This window comes from Colobus angolensis, unplaced genomic scaffold (assembly GCF_000951035.1).
Source record: "Colobus angolensis palliatus isolate OR3802 unplaced genomic scaffold, Cang.pa_1.0 Scaffold456, whole genome shotgun sequence".
Taxonomy (NCBI): Eukaryota; Metazoa; Chordata; class Mammalia; order Primates; family Cercopithecidae; genus Colobus; species Colobus angolensis.
In genome coordinates this window covers 2,253,708-2,267,725 of record NW_012117999.1, presented here as the reverse complement: position 1 = coordinate 2,267,725, position 14,018 = coordinate 2,253,708, and the positions used below count along the sequence as shown (strand labels likewise).

The following is a 14,018-nucleotide window of genomic DNA, read 5'->3' as shown; positions in this document are numbered from 1 at the left end:
AAAAAAAAAAAAAAAAAGAAAAAAGAAAAAAGAAAAAAATCCATGGGTATCTTTAAGAAAAAATATAGATAGGTCTTATAAGGAACAGAAAATCACGCCACTGCACTCCAGCCTGGGCGATAGAGCGAGACTCTGTCTCAAAAAAAAAAAAAAAAGAAAAAAGAAAAAAGAAAAAAATCCATGGGTATCTTTAAGAAAAAATATAGATAGGTCTTATAAGGAACAGAAAATCAGATTGTTATCAGGCTATTCCAATACTTTATTCCAGAAGAAAATAAAATAACGTATCAAAGAATACAATGAAAGAAAGTATAAGCCAAAGATTTTAATTTCAGCAAAACTGACTTTTGTTATAAAGGTCACAGACAAATTGTTATCAGCATGTAAGAATTCAGTGAATACTGTTTCCATGAGAGCTTTTTTTGAAGAGTCCACTAGAAACCAAGCTTTAACATCAGAACAACTGCAGAAACATCAAGGTAAGCATTGGTTGATGGGCATTAATATTTTGCAAACAGAAAACTAAGATGAAATTAGAGCAAAAAGGGACATAACATGGTATGTAGTGGCTATATGATCTGAAATTGAAGATGTGGTACAATAATTTATAAAATGAGGAGGGCAAATGTAATTTTAAAATGTTTTGATAATGAAATTAGTAGTGTTAACAGATGATACTTGCTATAGGAATGGAGAAAAGTATATAGCTTAAGAGGTATCTATGGGGCAGAAATTGCAGAACTTGAATGTAGGGAATGAAGGAGAGGAAGGAGTCAAAGATAACTTCATGCTTTGGTCACTGAGTCAATGTTAATGGCATTCACTGATACAGTAGCATAAAGACTGTACAATTAAAGAAGGAATTTAGATAGAAGAAAATGGGGCATATTGAGTTTGCTGTACTTATGAGAAATCTCGTTGGAGAAGTATATCCGTCATTGAGATATAAGCATCTGATGCACAGAGAGATTTGGCCTAGCAGTACAGACTTCAGAGTCATTACCACATAGATTATTTAAATAATGGGAGTGGATGTGATTCACTAGAAAGAAGAGAAACGTTGAGAGGAATAAATTCCCATAACATAATTGTGAGGACCTCTTACATCTTGGTAATGGACAGAGAGTCCCCCACACAGGTGCCTGAGAAGGAGCACCCAAAGAGTAGGGGGAAAGCCATTATACTCTGTTGTCATGGAAACCAAGGGAAAAGAATGTTGCCATGAGGGTGTTAGACATTGTCAATTAAAGTCAGAAAAAATATAGTCTGAGAGATGCACATTAGATTTAGCAAAAAAAAAAAAAAAAAAACAAAAAAACATAAATTTTAGCATCTCAGACTACAGTCACACCAAATGTCACATTCAGTTAAATGCATTTACTTCAAGAGTTTTGGAAATGAATGCATTTTAACTGTGTGGATAGGGTGTTTCTGTTTGCTCCAGAAAAAAACAGAGTTTTTCTCTTACCTGTCACTGATATTTTTCTAAATTTCAATTTCATTTTTAAAAACTTAGTCTAGCTCAAAGACAGGTAAATTCTAACCTACCCACCACTTGTTTTGGTATATGAAGTTTTATTGGAACACAGCCAAGCCCATTTATTTACAACCACACCCATTTGTTTAGTTATCTGTGGCTGCTCTTGCACGCTAATAGAAAGTGAGTAGTGACAGAAGCAGTATGGCCTGCAAAGCCAAAATTACTTATGATCTAGCTCTTAACAGAAAATGTTTGCTACCTCCTGATCTAGAGTCTAGACTTTGGACTAACACACTAACTTAAAAATCTTGATTTGCAGAATAACTCTTAATTTTATTCATTTGTGTGATTTTTGTGTTTGGACAAAAGGGATCCTTTAGATTTGATTAGAAAAGTAAAATTCCTAAAGGAAAAAGGTCACAGAAATACCTAACAGAACATGAGCAAATCCCCCTGTGTGGTTTGTGTTAACCGATGCAGCAGCAAGATCTGGAAAAATGTGCATCTTCCTAGAGATACGAGGTTATACGTATACTGCAGTCTCCTGGAATGTTTGTGGCAAAGACAATCAAACATTTTACCTCAGTTTACTGTTGCAATGTTGGCATCGGAAGCAGGACTTATGAAAATTCTGCTTGTCTGCCACTAGGCACTCCATTGGATAAACTGTCTTTTGACAAAGTATACATATTTCCTTGTCTTGGAGCAGCAGTTTCTAAAATTAAAATTTAAAAAGGCTTCTGTAGTGTTATCTTCAATCATATTGTAAAAACATAATAAAACAAAACAACATATTAACTGGCCATGCGGTTAAAGTGGAAAAGCTCTAAGACTATTGTCCTTATGGTGCTTCTCTGGACAGAGACTAACCTATCATCAGGTTTAAGGGTCTGGTAGGATAGTCTACATTACTCTAGTGCCTCTACCATTTATAGATTGTACGAGTAGACATTTATAATTAAAAAAAAATACATGAGTAAAATATGTTCATTAGACATATAAGTACATCAAAAAGATATATATGTGCATATATGTGAGTATATAATATACATCTATATATAATACTCAGCAATGGGTAGCTCTGAGAGAACTTATCATTCTAGATAATTGAGTTTTCCCTATATATAAAGGCTTGTACCTAAGCTAGTCAAAAGTTTTTACTTCTTAAAACATTTTAGATAGATCTTTCTAAAATATATACATACTTTTTTTAAGCCAAGGACATTGTATTTGCTTCAATATTTTCTTGATGACTTAGAGTTGACTGTAAGATACCAACTCTTAACTGTAATGCAATGAGACTCCTGAATACATTAAAATGCTCAGGGTCATTTGTCCTCAATCTAACTGGCTTTAGATTGTGGAGCTTTCTGGATTCTTGCATCTGCTTATATAGTTTTCCTACATCTTTTCTTGCTCCTCTAAAGCACCTATGCTCACTTCCTGTGGCTTTCATGTAAATGTTAGCCCCTGTGAATAACAGTGGTTCTATTACTAACCAGTGTTTGTATAGTGGTTTAAAACTAACACAGAACTTTCACTTCACAATTGCTTTTTGTCCTCCTAGCGAACCTGTGAGAATGACTAAGCTGTGGTATTAGTTATTTATAAGAGCAAATATGCTCAGGGTCCATTATACAAATAATTATATCTACTTTAGTGCCTAGATGGTCAATCTGGGCCACTGAGAGAACTCCTTTGCTTATTTGGTTCTAGTAGAGGACACATTTTTATGTTTATCACAAGTTTCTTTGTATGTTCTATGTGTTTTTGAGCTATCTTAACAGAAGCTGAGCATTTGAAATTAATTAGACAGCTTTGCTTAATTATGCCAGAAGCAAGCACATTAAGAATGATATTAACCTGATAAACTAGACACATATGTTGCAAATATGATGGACGCATAATTATTAGTTTCAGCAGTTTTTATTTTTAAGCTTGCTGTTTCTTTCAATCTGTCTAAAAGAATGGACTAAACTCATGATGCACATTAATTATATAAAATTCTTTTATCATGAAGCCTCATTAATTGCAAGAAGTAGGGAAATGAGCTGTTCTTTGATGTTAAAAATTATGTACTAAGTTCATATGATTTAAACCTCCCTCTTTCCAAATAAAATCAAATTTTTAAAATGTATTGTTTATGCTCATTTGTGAATGAGGTTGATTGAGCATGATTCAGAGTTTATTTTTTAGAAAAGTGAAAAACTCAGTTAAAAAATGTGGCATCAGAGAAAACTAACTCTATTCAATTCAGTGACAATAGTTGAATATATAAAAGGTCTAATTCCACACTTACACTTTTGTCAGAGATACAGACCAATACAAATACTAAAGCACACATGAAGAATGTAAATTGTGTCTTGGACTTCTACCAGTCTGTACTGGACTCAGTGCAAACATCATTTAAACCTGGCAGTTAAAAATATGTCAATATTAGATCAAGGGATATTATTTTTGTCTAGTATAATTGCATGAAATAAAATTATTGCTATACCTGTTGCTTTATCCAAAGCCTTATTTACCTTGACAAATATGTCTCAGTAATCTGTATAATACTATTTGTTATTCTCACACAGTGCAAGTAAATCATAATATATGCTTTTGTGAAAATAAAGTTGTAAAAGCAAGCATATAAAGAATATACAAGCATACATGGGAAGCTGTTAGTTTCAGGTTATATTGTTTAGTTACACACTCTTTAACTGCACATCATTTTGGCTATGGAACACATAGCTTTAAATGGTTAATCTTCTTTAACACGTTGCAAGCTCATTTACCACTTATAAATGCAGATTCCTCTTGGAAGGCAGTTCTCATCTCAGTTGCAGAAGAATCTGAAGTTGCATATCCCAGGCTTTTAAAAACTCTTCCACTCTCCTGCCACGTCTTTTGAAAATTTTTTCTGACTTCTTTGGGTGAATCAGAGATATCTAAAATATGTCCAGCAATGACATCCTCGTAGGTTGGTGGGGCATGCTTGAAGTCACAGCCAGATTTGCCAGCTTCTGAGCCATGTGATGAAGAGGTTTTCATCTTTGACTCAACAATTTGACTCTCAAATGCATCCATGCCTGAGAAACGTTCACTTAGGGACCTTGTTTCAGAGCAGATCCTGGGCTGTTTAACAGGAATCTTTTCTTGCAGCTCTCTAGGATGTTTGCAAGAAAAATCTGTAAAACTCGTATTTCCTAAAGACGTTAATCCAAATTCCTCCTGACAAAACGTATGACTTTCTTGCTGGATATTATGGTTTGTTTCTCCATTTGCATAAACTCTTCTGTTTAACTTTGCTTCAGAAACTGGGCCATGCTCAAATTCCCTGAACCATCTGTTTATTTCATTTTCACGGTCATTCACGAAATTTTCAGCCATTTGAACAGTGCGGTTGGCTGCTTCGTATCTCTGTGTGTGCTCTGACAGGCGAGGAGGCACTTCCACCTTGCGGATGATTTCAACTGCATCATAGCTTTCAGTGTCGGGCACTATGGGATCAGTGGAATTGAGTCCACCATTGTGAACGTAAGTAGCCCTTTTCTCCACTTTCCTGATTTCCTCTTGAGCTTCCACAGATTCTCTGGAGGAACCACCAGCAGTATGATGTATATTTACTGGTATTGTGATTGTAGGTGGAGAGTCCCTACCACGAGTTTCTATCTTAATTTGACGACGAAGTGTTGCAGGAGACATGATGATTTCAGACCTCTTCTCTACAATTGGAACCGGGGTGACCACTGGACATGGGATGGCCCCTTTGGATAACGTTGCAGTGGTGTCTTTGAGTCTGACGAGTTGTTCAGAGCGACTCCTGGGTGGAGAAGGGGAAGTGTTTGCTCTGTGAATTTCAGATGTTTGCGACATGGGCCTTCTTGGTGGGGGTTCAACATAACTGTCCTTTTTACGGGACTGAGAAAGCTCGTCCTTAGTAGGCGTTTCCGTTCGTCGGGCAGTAGATTCTATTGTGATAAAAGTTGGTGACGGTGGGCGTGTTTTTAAAGAGGGAGGAGGAATGTTGCTCTCATCGAGTTTAATTTCCTGATGGTTTTTCACGTGACCATGAACAGCTGCTTCACCATGAGCTGCTACTTGGTGCTGTCCTGTTTTCTCTTTGGCAATTTTATTTTCTTTCTGTTCACTATTTTTATTATTGCTGGCATGAACATTAGATACTTTGGATGATGTTTCAAGACTAGTGGGTTTATTTCCTGATTTTCCTGTTTTGGAGGACATCATGGCTGTCTGAATTATATTTTCATAGGACACAAGCATATCTTCCGCTTGAGTTTTAATATGTGTTATTTCTTCTTTTACTTTTTCTAAATTATTCTCCATGGCAATGTGAACTGCATATTCTCTCTTTTCTTCACTTATCAGCCATCCTGGGATAGTATTCAACAGTGTCTGAAATGTTTTAAGGCCACTTTTACTTGGTTCTGCTTCAAACTGTTTTACTCTAGACAAAATCTGTTGTAGTTCTTCACGTTTTCTCAAGAATTCCACTATATTTACGGCACATTTTCCATCATCCTGCTGGGATTCTTTCACAGCAGAAAAGAAAGATTTGTTCTGTGTAATCTCTTGCTTTGAATCTTTAGTATTAGAGAAGACTTGTTTCTGTTGTATGCCCTTGACTTCGAGACATTTTTCTTCCTGCAGACTATTACATGGCTGGGGCCATTTTTTATGTTCAACTTTACTTTCAGAGGTCTGTATTTGTGTTTGCTGAAAATTTTGAGTCTGTGAATCAAGATGTGCATCAATAACCTTTTGCTTGACGACCTTTGGTGCTGATTTATTCTTCAAAAGTTCTTGTTTTCTTTCAGTTATTAATCTCTCTTCTTTTCGACTAATCATTGATGGTCCCTTATTTTTTTCTTCACTTCCTGGAAGTTTCCCTCTGTCAGATCCCCCAAATTCTCTTTGCTTCCCAGGAACTATCTTGAACTTATCTTCACGGTTCTTCTGTACGGATTCTGTAGGCAATTTTATTGTCACTCTTTTCTCCTTCTTAGGTAGGTGGTAATGTCTTTCAGCCAGAGATTGCTTATGACTACATTCAGTGCTTGCTTCAGTTTTCTTGGTTTCCAGATATTGTTGTTTGGTAAAGGTTTGAACATCAACCTCAGATTGCTGTTTATGATTTTCATAGCTGTGGTCTGTTTCATTTAATGTATGATCTAGAGTTGGAAGCTTGATGGTTTTAACTTTGAAATTTGGGGAAATTGGTTTGCTTTGGGGCAAGTGCAACTGCTCCAAATACTTATTCTGTTGTGTTTGTTGGGCACTACATTCTTGGTGACGCTGTTTAATTTCACAAGCTGATTTGGATTGCATAATATCCCTTGCGCTTTGTAAAACTTCCTTTTTCATCTTATCTTTGTCTTCTGAGGCTGCTAAAACATGGTGGAGCCTCTTGGCAGCGACTGTCACTGGCGATGTTGCAGAGAGCTGGTTATCAGAACACACTCCTAGTACCCGAGCATTACTTTGAGAGCCTGGGTTGGGTTGAACCACGGTGCGCTCTGAATCAATTCCAGATACGGAAACCTCCCCATTGGTTTTTCGTAATGGCATTTCCTTTTCCACCTCTGATATGTGTTGATTTTGGCTTTCAGTTTTAACAATGTTGTAGTAAGAACTCTCCTGTTTCTGTTTTTCAAGTTCTTCTTTTTGTTGTCTATATTTTTCTTCAGCAATCATTAAAGGTGTCTTAAATTTTCTCATATAAGGTTTTGGACTTTGTTGTCCTGAACTCTCTGGAAATGAATGAGATTTTATAAGAGGTACAATCTGTTTTTTCTTGGGTGCTGAAGTTTCTGGAACTGTGTGTGAGAGACAGTTTGCAGAGTCAACAAATAATTGTTTTCTTTCATCAAGACTCCTACTAATAACGTTCTGCTTTGTCTCTGTGTGTTCACTGCTGGTCATCATCATTACTTTTTTCTGATCCTTTGAGGTAGTAATTTTACATTCCATATCTGACAGGGAGTTTGTCAATTCAACTTTGGGGGAGAAATGGTTCTTATTATCTTTTATATGCTTGGGAAGTTTGGGTTTGGGCAATGTGGGAGGTGGCAACACACCTGATTTTCCTGTTATGATTTTAGCCTGAGAATTCTGAGAGCTTGAGGCTTCTTTCTGGGAATATTGTTGCATGAAGGTTCCACTGTGCTTTTCTGGAGCAGAGGAGGAAAGGAGATGTGCTGGGTTTTGAGATGGAGTTGGAGGAGGAGGAGGCGGCAGAAACATCGATGGACTTTCTCTTTCAGATTTCTCATCTACTGGAGGTGGAGGAAGAGGCAGGCCCGGAAAGCTTTCAAATTCAGCCTTTATCTTCTCTGTGGACAGTGAGGGAAGAAATCCATTTTTTTCAGGAAACATCATTAAAGGAGGTGGAGGAGGAAGAGGAAATTCAATTTCAGATGATGCATTAGAAGGTGGTGGAGGAGGTGGAGATGGAGGTGGAAGGGGGCACTCACTTTCTTTTACATTATTCTCAGGGTTAAAGTTGATTGGATTCAAGGACCTTTCCATTGCCGTTTTTAAGTCTGTGGAAGTATTTGTCTTCATTAGAAAGTCCTGGCTTTTCAAGTGAACATCAGTCTCCTGCTTTTTGTTGGTTTTCTTAAATGTATTGTGATTTTTTTCAGAGACTTCCACTTCTGTTACATTGGTTGTGTCTTGCTCTACAGGCAAAGGCTGCCACATTGGTTGAAGGTTTATATTCTTTTGCTTTATATTCTTATTAGAATATTTTGTTTCTTGCTTTAACAAAGTTTGCTTCTGAAAGTCCCCTGAAATGTCGTAAGTTCCTCCAACTGGCATGCTGACTGGATGCTGGGTGGGACTGGGCTTGGAGTTTTGTGTATCAGTTAATATTTTAATATTTTCGGTCTTTTTAGGACTCTTTATATGAAAAGCCTCCGTTTTCTGGTGGTCATTTCTCTGTTCATATGTCTCTTGCTTTCCAGTGGTTTTATCAGCAGATTGGACGGAATTGAAGGCATCATACTTCTTCAGCTCTCTCACTTCCCTGTCTGATTCTTTAGTTTTTAGATTATTCTTAACTGATACAGTTGAAGTTAATTGTCTGCTCATATATTCATCTCTAAGATGCTGTTCTCCTGTAGTATCAGTCCAGACACCCATTTTGTCTCCTGATTCCAAAATATTTTTAATAGATTTATGGTGTGAATTAGATAGTCTTCTAAGGCTTTTCTCTAGAGCATCATTGTTTTGTTCACGATCTATGACAATCTTTACACTGCCTTTGGGGGCTTTTGGAAGATTAACCTCAGTTCTTTCTTCTAAATTGCCATGACAAGATTTTCCCATAGTTTGACTGAGAGTATCTGCTTCCCCTTGCCACTTGGCTGCTGGCTCAAAGGGTCCTGGCTTTGGCTGAAGAAGACTATTTTTGTTCCTCTGGACAGCAACCTGATGAATATCTGTTTTCTGTTCTCCTGAGGATCCTGCCATCACAACTTGAGCATCTTTTTTGATTATACCTTCTTTATCTACCTCTTTGAAACTTCTTTGTGCTTCTTTCAAAGACCTTAATGATGTTTCCAGGTCATCTTTGAGAAGCTCCTTTTTCAGAATTTCTGTCCTTGTATTTGTAGCTTTTTCAAGACATTCGATAGCTTTCTCAATATCACTAGGGATGGCATCAGGCTGTTTAGATTCTTTCCATTGATGGCTAGATTCTTTAAGTGACTTGAGTGTGGCTAGCATGTTACCTTTTATAATTTCTTCTGTTTTTGTCACTGTTTTCTGATTTACAGCCTGGCTGAGGGATTTTAGGGTTGATGCCAAATCACCTTTTATAATCTCTTCTTTGGGTATCTTACCAAGCGTACTCTGAGGCTCAGTCATAAAAACCTTAACTGTATTATGCACATCTCCAGGGATGATGTCAGTTTCACTAACAGTACGTTCAACCAGAGACTGCCTTTTCTTCAGTAACAGTTTTGTGCCTTCAACATCACCACCAATAATTTCTTTCTCTCCTTCTTGTTGTTTAGCTGTCAGTGTCTCATTTGACTCTGTGTGGAGTTGTTTGAGATAATCCAAAGCTCCAGCTTCTATGCAGGTTGTGAAAAACTGAACATTTCCCCTCTCAGAGGCATCAATTTTAGCCCGTTCAGATATTTTATTGTTTGATGTGGAAGACAATAAATTATGAATGGTACGTCTGACATCACCCCCTATTACTTCTTCACGCTCATTTTTGTCACCATCATTTTCATGAAGAAGACAATAGATAGTCATGTTAATATCTCCTCTTTCATCTTCCTGAATTAAGATGCCTTTCTTTACAGATCTTTCCTCAGAGAACAGGTTTTTTATTGCTTGTTGTACATCACCTTTCACTATCTCTTCTTTTTCAGCATGAAATTCAGTTGATTTGTTTAATAATTGAGTTTTAGTCAAATTAACATTTCCCTTCTCTTCTTCACTAACCAAAATCTCTCTTTTAGTACAGTCCCTTTTGGAAAGTAGGTTCACCATTATATTTCTGAGGTCAGCCCTGATAATTTCTTCTTTCTGTATCTCAGGAGATGCTTGGTTCATTAGCTTGTATTTTGCCATTCGAACATCCCCAACTTCATCAGCTTCAATGATGATTCCAGGAGCCTGGAGAACTTTTTGAGAGTAGAGATCTTCTAAGGTTTCTTTAATGCTCTTGCCAATAATTTCTATCTTTTCTATTCTACTTTCATTAAATTCAGGAAGTGGTGTTGTTTCAAAGAGCCATGTAGTTGTTTTGACATCAGAAGGAGGGATTTCTTCCTTGGTCATTTTTGTGACACCTTTATGTGCTTCCATAATAGAATCAAAAGTTTGATTTTCAAAAAGCCACACAGCCTGCTTAACATCACCTTTCTGCACATCTTCCTGGGTGACTGTCTTGATATTTTCATATTCTAACCCTTCTCCTCTCAGTTCATCTATAGTGTGGGTTTCAAATAGCCAAGTAGATGTTTTGACATTGCCCTTTTGTATTTCATTGACACTTACTGTTCGTATATAGTTATTCTTATCACAATTTTCAGACTCAAAGAATTGTTTACTTGTCTTTACATTGCCACCTTGTATATGGTCAACAGTGGGCACAATATTATGTGATTCTTCAGAAATCTGATCCAGTGGCTGAGTTTCAAACCTGTATCTGACAGAACTAACATCTCCCTTCTGAATGTCTTCTTGTGTGACAGCTTTAATAACATACACAGTTTCTGATTTATTAATAGAGTCTAATGGCTTTGTTTCAAAAAGCCACCTTGTTCCTCGCACATCTCCATGAATTACCTCTTCTTTTTTAACTGTGGTTACTTCATGATAGGACCCTTCTCGGTCTTGAATTGCATAGAGTGGCTGGGTTTCAAAGAGCATTCTGTAGCTTTTTACATCACCCTGCATTACTTCTTCAGTAATTGTTTTCTTGGTGCTGATATAGTCAGATTCTTCTTTAATCTCATCTAAAGAAAAAGTCTCAAAAATAAAGCACCCCTTTCTTACATCGCCACCTTGTATGTCTGTCACTGTCTTAACACATTCATCACTTTCTTGGCTTTCTTTTATCTTATCAATTGGTTGGTTTTCAAAAAGCCACCTACAATTTAAAACATTGCCTTTTTGAATATCTTCAGTTTTTAAGGTTTTGATCTTTCTCAAAACTTCCTCTGAACTGGAACTTATGGAATCTAAGGACTGATTTTCAAATTTATACCTCATGCTAGAAACATCTCCAGGTTGTATATCCATTTCAACAGGCTTGATTTCCTTCACTTCTTCTCCTTGTATGCTGTCCAAATTTTCTGTCTCAAAAAGAAAACATGCTGTACGAACATCCCCACCTTGGATCTCCTCCCGTTTTACAGTTTGCAATTTGACTGTTGTTTCAGAGTCATCTTTTATGGTATCAAGTGGCTGAGTTTCAAAGAGCCAAGCACAGGTTTTGACATCTCCCTTATGAATTTCTTCACTGTTGGTCATTAACGAAACTTTTTCATAAAGAGACTCCATTGGCTGGGTCTCAAAAAGCCATTTACAGGTTTTGACATCCCCTTTAATAATATCTCTAGCTTGTTCAGTTTTACTTTCTGTTTCTTCCACATCACTAAAATATTTAATTGAATCAAGAGGTTGGGTTTCAAACAACCATTTGGCAGATTTCACATTTCCAGTCTGTATTTCTTGAGCAGATATTCCTCTAATTATTTGAAATTTATGAATGCTTTCATCAAACTGGTCAATGGGCCTTGTTTCAAAAAGCCACCTACAGCTTCTTACATCACCTCTTATGATTTCTTCTTGCTGGACTGTCTTTACTTGATGATATTTTCCAAGGGGATCTTGAATGGCATACAGTGGTGTTGTCTCGAAGAGAGATTTATTTAACTCTACAGCACCTCTTGTGACTCCTTCCACCTCTATTTTATGTGATGCATCAAATTTAATTAAATTGTTTGATTCAAATATATGTGTGTAGTTCTTCACATCTCCTCTGTCAACTTCTTCAAGTTTCACTGTTCGTGTGTACTCCTTTTTATCTTTTCTAATGTCTTCCAGAGGTTGGGTTTCAAAAATCCATTTTTGATGCCTAACATCCCCTTTTTCTTCTTCAGAGGCAGTGATTTTTTGAAGCTTTCCTATATCAGGACTGTCTTTTAATGCCTCAATTGGAAGTGTTTCAAATAGATGCTTAGTAGTTTGTACATCACCCCCTATTATCTCCTCATGTTGTAGAGGATCTGCAACAGGAACTTCTTTTAGAATGTCTAATGGCTGTGTTTCAAACATCCAACACTTTCTGGAGACATCTGTACCTATTATTGTTTCCTTTTCAATGATGACCTCTTCTGACTCTTTGATTTTCTCCAAAGGTTGGGTTTCAAATAACCACTTTGCCTTACTCACCCCACCTTTGATATTTTCTTCCATGGATATTCCTCGGACAATTTTAATTTCTGTGATATCTTTGTTAATTGTGTCCAACGGCTGTGTTTCAAACATCCACCGTGCTGTTCTTACATCTCCCTTTTCAACATCTTCCCTGTGAACAGTTTTAATTTCCAGCATTTGACCTGAACCATCTCTAATAACATATAATGGTTGAGTTTCAAAACATTTTATACTTCTCTTAACATTTCCCTTAATTTCTTTGAGCTCAGACCTAAGCTGCAGTAAGTGAACCTCATCCACTGAATGAAGCTGTCCAAGTTGATCTAGATGTTGAGTTTCAAACATGTATCTCACAGTCTTGACATCCCCCCCAGTTATGTCCTTACTGATAGTTACCGCTGATTCTTCTTGACTTTGATGCATTTTATTCATTGAGTCCAATGGCCTTGTTTCAAACATCCACCGAGCTGTGCAGACATCTCCTCTGGCTAGCTCAGGAATTTTCTCTGCATTTTCTACAGTGTCAGAAGAATGAGCCCCAAGTGTGTCAATGGCTTGGGTTTCAAACATCCATGTAGTATATTTCACATCGCCACCAGCAATGATTTCTTGATCAGCAACACCCCTGGAAGTGTCACCTTCATCAGGAGAGCCATTGTTAATGGAATCCAATGGTTGATTCTCAAAGATCCATCTAATGGACTGCACCTCTCCCTTCAGAATTTCATCCCATTCCAAGTATTCTCTTTCTGAGTTCAGCTCTTTTTGAGAGCTGTCATTTGTGTTTTCAAAAACATAACGGGCTTGTTGCACATCTGCTGAGACTGAACTCCCTGAGTTCATTTGACTAGAAACAATCTCAGAAACCTCACTGATATAATCTTTTTCTAAGTTTTTTCTTAACTCAGGATGGATGTGTTTATATAAACGGTTTAATTCATACAAATTTCTTTGCTTGGAATATACATCTTTGGGGACTGGTAGTCTTCTAGGAGGACTGGGTAGTTCAGGGGACTGGGAAAATGCTGTCACATCTATTGAAGTTTGAAGTACGTCAGGTGGGGGAGGAGGAAATTCTTCTGTCATTCCTGAAGAAGTAGCATTAATTTGTGCCAGAGTTGAGGAAGTGATACTGTGATCACCATATCTTGTGGTTGATGTTTCCTTCCTCTGGCTGGTTGAAATGCAAGAAGTGGAAGAGGTACTCACAACTGATGATGGCTTTAAAGTCTCTTCACATTCACATTCAATCTTTAGGGGAGAGAAAATCAAATCTTATAAAGGTGAGTGTAGTGGCAGAGGCTTCCTAGGCACTGCCCTTCATTGGTCTGTAACCTGGACCCTCCTATGATATCTCCATTGGGAACAATATGTGGTGTACTCATTTAGAGACCTACTTAGGAATAATAGTCAATATTTGTCACTATCTTTCCTATAATCCATTTTTACTTGTAAAGTTATATTTGCCATTCAATGCATCAAGGACTCAATATTTTAAAATTTACACACAATTGTGATTTTTTTTTCCCTTTACTTAATGTGGTATGCAGAGTAATCTAGAGGCAAACAGTAAAAGTCTTAAAGTACTTTTGAGGGTTGTTTCATTTTCCTTGGAATTTAAAACAGAACA

At 37.0% G+C, this 14,018-nt stretch overlaps 1 protein-coding gene across 7 annotated transcripts in view; it reads right to left on the bottom strand.

The window, feature by feature from the left end:
* XIRP2 (xin actin-binding repeat containing 2) overlaps window positions 1–14,018 on the bottom strand; it is a 357,739-nt gene that overhangs the window by 4,342 nt on the left and 339,379 nt on the right. For 4 of the 7 annotated variants that reach the window (XM_011958041.1, XM_011958038.1, XM_011958039.1 and 1 more), the window contains one exon: window positions 2,062–2,195. In XM_011958041.1, the coding sequence (XP_011813431.1) occupies window positions 2,062–2,195 (134 nt within the window). Of the gene's footprint in view, window positions 1–2,061; window positions 2,196–4,260; window positions 13,640–14,018 lie in introns of all 7 variants that reach the window. The other 3 variants (XM_011958035.1, XM_011958036.1, XM_011958037.1) reach the window with 1 other exon arrangement.